This window comes from Candoia aspera, chromosome 4 (assembly GCF_035149785.1).
Source record: "Candoia aspera isolate rCanAsp1 chromosome 4, rCanAsp1.hap2, whole genome shotgun sequence".
NCBI classification, from domain to species: Eukaryota; Metazoa; Chordata; class Lepidosauria; order Squamata; family Boidae; genus Candoia; species Candoia aspera.
In genome coordinates this window covers 97,187,317-97,197,042 of record NC_086156.1, presented here as the reverse complement: position 1 = coordinate 97,197,042, position 9,726 = coordinate 97,187,317, and the positions used below count along the sequence as shown (strand labels likewise).

The window sequence follows — 9,726 nt, the reverse complement described above, 5'->3', positions numbered from 1 at the left end:
TTATATGTACAATCCATTCAGCTGAAAAGGAGGCAGAAGCTGGATGTCCAGCTTTTGCATATGAGAAATGTCTACCTGAAACATACAAGTATTTCTGATTCTGCCTCAACAGATACATTCCACCCAGATCCTGGTTTGGGCAGTTTGTTAAGAGGGAGGAGCAGAAGGAAAGCTGAAAGTTCATAACAGGAGCGACAAAGCAACTGGATCTGATGTTGACACGTACAGGCTGTGGCAGAGGTGACCAGGAAGTACCATACAATAATATCTATTTTGCTGCGTCGTAGAGGATGGACCTCAAAGCACAGATGGAAAACTTGGATGCCAAGTCTATCAAGTGCCCCAAACTGGTGGAATTTGAGGGAATCCCAATGCTCAGAGAAATGATAGAGAATTGGAACCTAATAAGTGGCTTTCAAGCTCGGCCTGATGATCTTCTCCTCTGCACTTATCCCAAAGCAGGTAAAGAGGGGTCAAGAAGAATTGTTGGCAGAGCTATGGAGAGGGAGAAGAATGAAATGTGGATAACCAGGACAACTGGCTGAATTCTTTATTCCCTGTACCTTTTCACCTTCCTTCTGGGTAGGGACCACTTGGATACAGGAAATTGTGGACATGGTCCAGCAAAGAGGAGATGCACAGAAATGTGCCCGGGCACCCATTTACCAGCGGAGCCCTTACATAGAAATTTTCCCTCCAAAGCCCATCCCTTCAGGTGAGTCACACAGACACAGAGGTAGAAGGGTAGAATTAAATATTCTGCAAAGTGAGGTTGAATGTCTCCCCTGATATTGCAGGCTTGGAATTGGCAGAGGCAATGCCTTCCCCACGCACCCTCAAATCTCATCTCCCAATTCATCTCTTGCCAACGTCCTTCTTGGAACAAAATTGCAAGGTTAGACTACTAGGGGTGGTATTCAAAGATCTGGGGCTCTTGACTCAGTGTATAAATCTTCACCAATGTAGAGAGTTTCATTCTGTAACTGTTAACCTACAGCCACAGATACTCTATTGGTCCTTGTGTCAGACTCGCCTTTGCTTTCCAATCAATCTATCATTTGTTTGGGGGTGAACTAGATCTATGTTTTCCAATCTGGTACTTGTGGGGAAGCAGGAATTAACTATGTTTGTATAGGCCAAGATTTCTAAATGTTCTGCTTCTGTCATAAACATTTCACTTGGAGAAGATGATGCCTCTCAGCCTAAGCCACCTCAATCTGATGCATGCTTGATCTTGGAATCAATTTACATTGCCAGGGTTCTGTTCTAGAACACATGATATGAAGAATGCTTTTTTCCTTTTTTCCTCGCTCATTATAATCCTTGCCTTTTGTTCATAACAAGCATCAGAAATCTGGGAACTCACTCTGCCCTCCCCACCCAAAGTTGCTGCAACCCTGTATTATTTACTTGGAAATAAATATGATTAAATTCAATACGCCTAATTCCTAAGTAGACATGCATCTATTTTACGTAAGAGAATTAAGTACTGTAAAGAAAAGCTGCAGAGCAGCAGTAAAGAAGGGAAAGTCTGAAACGTCTACATTAAATTTTCTTTTCCGTTTGATCGGATTTAGGTCTGGTTGCAGCACCTAAGCAACTCTGGCTGACCTTGAAAAATTAAGCAGAGTTGGACTTGATTACTATGTGGAGGGGAGTCTACCAGAAAATCCAGGGCTGTTCACTTAATTAGAATAAAAGCTTTCCAAAATAAAGCAGTAACAAATTATTTCCATATTATTCCCGAGGAAACAGCATGGACATGTCAAGTAGTCCCCATAAGTTGAGCTTCCCTCATAGGAACCGTTACTTCTATTTTCACAGATCATTTATGTGGCCAGAAATGCCAAGGACAGTGCTGTCTCCTACTTCTATTTCCACTTCATGAAGAAAATAATTCCAGATCCAGGAAAGTGGGAAGACTTTCTGGAGAATTTCATTGGTGGCAAAGGTAAGTAGGGGCTAGATATGATAAAGAACAAAGCATCTTATGTGCATTTCTGCATGCTTTAAGGGAGAAGGTTATGCTCATAACCCTTTCATTGAGTTTCGTGGTCCAGGAGACAAGGGCATCTTTCTGGTTAACCACAAACATGATTAGCAGTGAACAAAATCTTGTGGAAAGAAGATAAAAATGTGTACCTGGAAAATCCTGTGCTAATTTTTTCTAGCTTTACAGTTTAGGGAAGTGTCTGAAGCAGATATGGATACTATATATCACTTTCTAATTTCTAATTTGAGTATTTCTTTGCAGTTTGTTATGGCTCATGGTTTGACCATGTTCGTGGCTGGTGGGAGGCTAAAGATCATCACCCAATTTTATACCTCTTTTATGAAGATATAAAAGAGGTAAGCATTTCTCATGCACTTACACATACAGGCATACTCAGGTTATATTTTCCACTAAAGAGAACCTTATGACTTCTTACTACTAATGCTCACCAAATAAGGTTCACATTTTTTCTATTACTAGTTCTAGGAGTAATATTTAGCCTTCCTTAGCTCTAGAGATGAAGTGGACTACGATGGCTGCCATCTCCAGTACATCAGCAAAGCTTCAGGTTATACTTTCTGGAATGATGGATCTGGTAACATACAGTAGCTTTAGGGACAGCTACTCTTAACAAGAAATCAGTGCTATGAATTTCTGAAAGCAAATGTTCCAATAGGCCAAAAAAAAAAAGAAATTAAGTGTATTTCCTATTTCCTTTTATGCAGCCTTCATGTCATAACCAGCCAGAAAAAACCATCCTTATTTTAGGGGACACTTGGTTACATACCACCATCCTATACCAACATACCAACATACATACATACACACTCACACACACATATATATATATATAATTTTAATTGAAAAATTAAATTACAGTAATAAAAACTAATACAAACTGAGAGTTCTAGTCCCGCCTTAGGCATGAAAGCCGGTTGGGTGACCTTGGGCCAATCACTCTCTCTCAGTCCAACCCACCTCACAGGGTTGTTGTTGTGGGGAAAATAGGAGGAGGAAGGAGTATTAGGTATGTTTGCCACTTTGAGTTATTTATAAAAATAATAAAGGCGGGACAGAAAAATAAATATAAATAAATAAATAAATAAATAAGTGCAAAGAAAGAAAAAGTAAAAACAGAAGTAAGAAAAGGAAAGAAATATATAAAGAAGTGACTTCCAATCTTCATCACAAGTATAAAAAAGTTTGGTAGCTGTTCACCCCCTATAAGGTTACAAACAGATGTCTCTTCTTCTCATAACCCCTCCCTTATCTGTACGCAAATCCATAAGACATTAACTTTTCAGTCCTGGTGTCAGCAAAAAGCCTGTAAAGGGTTGCCAAAATTTTATAAAAACGTGTCTTATTTTAACCTTGATCAAATAAACCAACTTCATATTCTTCCCTTTTACCTCTGAAAATTTTAATCTTTAAAATGTTGTCATAGGATTCAAATGTTGTCATAGGATTTGATCTCTCTTCAATTCTTCTTTGTCCCATCACATAGGCTTCTTCGAGGCTTTAACAATCCTCTTTTGTAAATCCAATAAAAAGACATCCAGATAATTCTCTTGGTTTACCATTTGAATTTCCCCTTTAATTTTTAAAACTTCAGCCAGCTTCTTTTGTATATCCAATAAAAAGTCCTTATCCAGGTCACTTGCTTGGCCTGTCACTTGGATTTCCATTTTGAATACCTTCTCTATCTTGTAATCCCCCCTTTTTATAATCCAACATTTCTGATTCCACTATTTCTGCAGCAAGCAAGATTCGTTCCACACTGTCATTCCTTCATTAACATCCTTTAAACATAGTCTACTCACAGAAGCAGACACTGTTGCTTATATTGTTGAAATTGTGGCTACTAATTTCTGGCCCCATTCTTCAAAGATCTCTTTTAATATTTCAAAGGTTACAGTATTTTATGTCATTTTGTAAATCCCAATCATAATCAAAACCAAAGGCAAGGGTTTTTTTTCTTTTTGCCTGGAATCTCTCTAGTGTCCAATTTAAATCATAAGGTCCCTAATCTCTGTTATGCCTTACAGTAGACAAAATAAAAAGAGGAAACAAGGAAGTATATTTATATTTATATTTGCATTAGGGGTGTCCACAGAGGGACAAAAAAAGTCAAGATTGCAACTGCCACTGTGTGATTGAAATTGCTCCCCTTTTTACATGTCATGCACGTAAAAATGGGCAGAGCTTTGATCCCGCAGTCACAGCTACCATCTTAACTTCTTTGAACCCCACTCCCACTTTGAGGATGCCCCTAGTCTACCTAATCAAATCAACATCTTTTTCTCAATTATCTTTTTGGCTTTTCATATCATCATGTTGGTACACAATAAAAATGTATCTTGAAAAAAGAAAATAAATTGCTGTTAAATAACTGGCTTAAGCCAAAATGGGATTTAATTTTTCTAAAAGTAAGCCCAGCAGATTTTCTAAATAAAGGCTGTAAATTTATTTTAATTAATGCTATATACACCATGAACATTAATTGACAATATTCAATAGTAAAGTTATTAAAAACCATAAGCCTAAGCAAAAGGAATAAAAATATAGCACAGTTTTATACTATACTTTGAAAAAAACATGTTGCTACAGATTATGATCCAGCTCAGATATAGACCTTGTTGTTGTTGTTTATTCGTTTAGTCGCTTCCGACTCTTCGTGACTTCATGGACTAGCCCACGCCAGAGCTTCCTGTTGGTTGTCAACATTCCCTCTATTTGCCAGTTATCAATCAAGCTGGTTGCTATAATCTTGGTTTTTTTGAGGTTTAGCTGCAAGCCAGCTTTTGCACTTTCTTCTTTCACCTTCATCATAAGGCTCCTCAGTTCCTCTTCGTTTTCAGCCATCGAAGTGGTATCATCTGCATATCTGAGATTGTTAATGTTTCTTCCAGCGATTTTAACTCCAGCCTTGGATTCCTCAAGCCCAGCTTGTCGCATGATGTGTTCTGCATACAAGTTGAATAGGTAGGGTGAGAGTATACAGCCCTGCCGTACTCCTTTCCCAATCTTAAACCAGTCCGTTGTTCCATGGTCTGTTCTTACTGTTGCTACTTGGTCGTTATACAGATTCTTCAGGAGGCAGACAAGATGACTTGGTATCCCCATACCACTAAGAACTTGCCACAATTTGTTATGGTCCACACAGTCAAAGGCTTTAGAATAGTCAATAAAACAGAAATAGATGTTTTTCTGAAACTCCCTGGCTTTTTCCATTATCCAGCGGATATTGGCAATTTGGTCCCTAGTTCCTCTGCCTTTTCTAAACCCAGCTTGTACATCTGGCAATTCTTGCTCCATGAATTGCTGAAGTCTACCTTGCAGGATCTTGAGCATTACCTTACTGGCATGTGAAATGAGTGCCACTGTTCGATAGTTTGAACATTCTTTAGTGTTTCCCTTTTTTGGCATGGGGATATAAGTTGATTTTTTCCAGTCTGATGGCCATTCTTGTGTTTTCCAAATTTGCTGGCATATAGCATGCATTACCTTGACAGCATCATCTCGCAAGGTTTTGAACAGTTTAGCTGGGATGCCGTCGTCTCCTGCTGCCTTGTTATTAGCAATGCTTCTTAAGGCCCATTCAACCTCACTCTTCAGGATGTCTGGCTCTAACTCACTGACCACACCGTCAAAGCTATCCCCAATATTGTTATCCTTCCTATACAGGTCTTCTGTATATTCTTGCCACCTTTACTTGATCTCTTCTTCTTCTGTTAGGTCCTTGCCATCTTTGTTTTTGATCATACCCATTTTGGCCTGGAATTTACCTCCGATGTTTCTAATTTTCTGGAAGAGGTCTCTTGTCCTAGCAGTCACAAAAGTAATACATATACAACAACTGCAAAGCAGAAGACTGGCAGCTGAGTTGTGGTGCATAAAAATTCCCACCACTGTCTGTGCTAGCATTGTTTGGCATGCAAAGTTCAAAAAAAAATTTTTTTTTTTTTTCAATCGCAATCTCTCGCAGAACCCTAGGATTCCAACCAACCCCAGCTGAGAAAGACTGATTTACACTGCTGTAAAGATTTGGATTTCAAAGGGAAATGGTGCATCTAGTTTCTGTTGATTGTTTTTCCTCATTCTCTTATATCCACTACTGTATAGATATCACAAGTGATAGAATATCTGAATGCCTTATTAATTGGTCAATGTGAAGACAATATATATCAGTTACTCTGGGGAAAACTAAATGAGCAGAGTTATTTAACTAGAAGCTCCTAATTATGTCAACAGAACACAGTTTTTCAAAACTGGGTGTGTGTGAAGAGCACACAGGAATATGTTTTCCTCAGTGAGACTTTATATCTCCAGATGAAGCTGGATTCTCACAACCTAATTCACTACACTTCTTATTGCAATCTTTATTTCTCTCCATAGAACCCAGCTCGGGAAATCCAGAAAGTAGCTCAGTTCCTAAGTATGGAGCTTTCAGAATCAGTCCTGGATCAGATTGTGCAATGTACCACATTTGATAGCATGAAAGACAACCCAATGGCTAATTACAGCACCATGCCTTCATTTATCCTGGACCAAACTCTGTCGCCCTTTATGAGAAAAGGTGGGGAGAGTAACAAAGTTCTAGCTACCTCTGATGGGAAGGGGGCCATGTGGGACTGTGTCAAGCAGTGGGTCAAGTAAATAGGAACTATTATATTGCTGCCCAGAATATTTTTCAAAGAAACTAGAAAAAGACGGCAAAGTTAGAAGATCTGTAAGTATTAGGTGCTGGTAATAAGCATGCTAAATTTATCAGGGAAAATCAAATGTGCTTTCTTTCTGCACACAGAACTACTGCTCTATGCACAAGAGGAAATAATGCTGTTTTTGTTCCAATCATTAGCCCGGTGTTTCTCAACCTTGGCAACTTTAAGACATGTGGACTTCAACTCCCAGAATTCCCAGCCAGCATGGGAAGCACTGGAAGACAGACAGTGTGACTGTGTGTGTGTGTTTATGAACCCTGTGTCGCAGGACCACTGTTTTAGCCAATTAAAAATGCTAATCTATGTATTCAATTAACTACATCTTATGTTCTGGATTCTCTCCTTGCCTGCAGGCACCGTTGGTGACTGGAAAGAACATTTCACTGTGGCTCAAAGTGAACGGCTAGATGATCTCTGTGCCCACTTATTAGCAGGCAGTGGCCTTATGTTCCACACCGTTATAAATCTGTGCCTCTCACCACCTGACATGTTTGCTTTTACCTGTGTTTAATAAAATAGCAAGCGCAAACCAAAGTCTGTGTAAGCCCTTTCTTTTATTGGTCTTGGCATTAACAAATAAATGGAAAGGAAAGGAATTAATTTCAGTTTCTCTATTCCTTCTATTATCCCTGTTTAGATTGTAAGAAAAAGAACTGATCACACAAACCCAGCAGTGAGGTTTAACTGACAACTTGCCAACTCAGGGTCAATCAGATGGAGCATTTTCTACTGCACCTTCCCCCACCGGGTGCTCTCTGAATGTATTGCAATCCCAAAACACTGGGAGTGCCCCACATTGAGGAAGGTGGATCTACATCTGTTAGATTAGGAGTTCTTAACCTTTTTGTGCCATGGACCCCTTTGAGAGTCTGGTGAAACCTACAGACCCTTTCTCAGAAAAACATACTTAAATGCATAAAATAAAATACATAGTTATAGATTATACTACAAAGGAAACCAAATTATGCTCAGATAATTTTACCTGTATTTAATATAATAGCAAGAGCAAACCAAAGTATGTTTAAGCCTTTTCTTTTAAGGGTCTTGGCATTAACAAATAAATGGAAAGGAAAGGAATTCATTTCAGTTTCTTTACTCCTTGCTGGCTAGGGAATTCTGCGAGTTGAATATCTTAAAGTTGCCAAGGTTGAGAAACACTGGTCTAGATGAACAGATGGTTTCTACTTCATCAGCTTCAGTCCTTACATTAAGGTGGCCTATGATTTTTGGCTGGATGATACAGTACAGCAAATCAAGATGAACAGTACCTGAGATGCATGTAAAAGGGGTGGGGCTTCAGTCACATAGTCACCATCTTGACTTTTTTGACCCCCTTTGCAATGCCCTGATATTATATATTTGCTTACATATTTTACAACCATTTGTCTTGCTCTTCATACTCTAGGGAATTCCATGCAGCTAACAGCACAGTTACACAAAATGATCAAGATAATATCAAAACCACAGAATGAGATACTAAAATAAGAGAGTCAGTGTTTAGAACAGACTGTTGGCGCAGCCTCCCACAAAGGCCTTTTTAAAGAGCCAAACCTTAATGTGGATGCCAAAAGCCGGAGAGAGACGCCACTGCAAACTTCACCAGTTGTTACCACAGATCTATTGTAAGTTTTATTAGCTTTGCCTAATAAAATCTATGGCATTAGTTGTGTTTTTCCACAATATTATTTTTGATTACCGGATTTTCCATGCTACCTAATTAATAGCTGCGTTAACCAGTCCTGTTTTGTAGGTCTGCCTCTCCACTTAGGTTTGTGCTTTCTTGGGTGTCCCTATCTAGACACTTGGTTTCTTTTGGAAATCAAGGATAGGGATCCTAAGAAGTCACAGCTGCTTCTTAATATCCTTAATGCGGTACTATACTTTAATGGTTCCTCTTTTTGAAAGGTTCACATGGGTCATCAGATCATTCAGAGCTACTGGAATTAAAACTGTTTTTAGTTTAGCATTTAGTTCTTAGCTTAATATTTACAAGAGTTCTTGAGCATATTGGTGACCAGATCTTTCAAATTACTACTTTTCTGCATGTTAATAATTTCACAGTGGCTTTTCAAATTACAATGAGCCGCAATCATTTGTGGTGTCTAAAAGTGGGATTTTCCATAAGCATGGTTGTTATTCCCTTCTCCTCCAGTCTGCTGTGCCCTTGTTCTTCTCCACCCAGTGAGCTTCTGGCAGAAGGAGAAACCACCCTTACCCATTGGCAAGAGGTGTTTGAAATTACAATATAGATCAGAGATTACCCATTGAATAAAGCTGCACACATTTCTTTATTCATGCTGCACCTTCAAACAGTTTTGTGTGGTTGTGAAGCAATAGAAAAAGCAACCCATCCTTTTCATTAGGCACAAAGTCAGATAACTAATATGCCATGAGCAGCTGATTTTCCATCTGCTCTGTTTTGAAAACAAATGCTAATCTGCTCCTAATCTAAGATTCTCCATGGATGACGAGCCAGGTATTTGCGTGACTGGGCTGTGAATGAAAGTCTGATACCTCACATCCACAGGAACTATATGGATTTTCTTTTTCCTATATGGAAACCATCAGCTTTGATTTTTGTAGAACCAGAACTCAACGTAAACCTCAATGGATAAACATCCCATTTTGGAATAAGGCAGCTTCCTAACTCCAGAACAGGTATGCCATTTCAGAGGAAGTTGTTTGGTGAGCAGATCTGAAATGTTGTGAGTTTGGAAAAAGTACTGTCACAAAATGGCTGTTGTGGCGGGCTGGTTACAAAACACTGATTTACCAGGAGAGATTTCCAGGAAGGCACTGTGGTGCCACTGTTTCTTGACATCATTTCTATCCCACAGTAGCTGAAACTTTCTTTTTGTCATTTTTTTGGAGGCAGTTAGGCTCACAGTTCTGGGCTGTGTCTAAGTGTTCTATTTATTTTTTTTAAGTGCCTATGGTATTATGCGTGAGATATTTTTGTAAATAAAATGCTAGAGGCTAGTACTTTGCTTCCCATGTAATATCTTTTAAACT

General features: G+C 38.9%; 1 protein-coding gene across 1 annotated transcript; it reads left to right on the top strand.

Moving 5' to 3' along the window:
* The first annotated feature begins 242 nt into the window (after window positions 1-242).
* Window positions 243-7,248, top strand: LOC134495558 (sulfotransferase 1C2-like). The gene is made up of 7 exons (XM_063301074.1): window positions 243-462; window positions 587-715; window positions 798-895; window positions 1,825-1,951; window positions 2,255-2,349; window positions 6,389-6,569; window positions 7,068-7,248. The coding sequence occupies exons 1-7, from the start codon at window positions 291-293 to the stop codon at window positions 7,223-7,225; spliced, it is 960 nt and encodes a 319-aa protein (XP_063157144.1). The 5' UTR covers window positions 243-290; the 3' UTR covers window positions 7,226-7,248.
* Window positions 7,249-9,726: the final 2,478 nt, after the last annotated feature.

Coding starts and splice junctions, on each gene's coding strand:
- LOC134495558 (XM_063301074.1), top strand. CDS start 291: ATGGACCTCAAAGCACAGATGGAAAACTTGGATGCCAAGTCTATCAAG. Junction 2,350..6,388: donor TTTATGAAGATATAAAAGAG/GTAAGCATTTCT, acceptor TTCTCTCCATAG/AACCCAGCTCGGGAAATCCA. Junction 6,570..7,067: donor GTCGCCCTTTATGAGAAAAG/GTGGGGAGAGTA, acceptor CCTTGCCTGCAG/GCACCGTTGGTGACTGGAAA.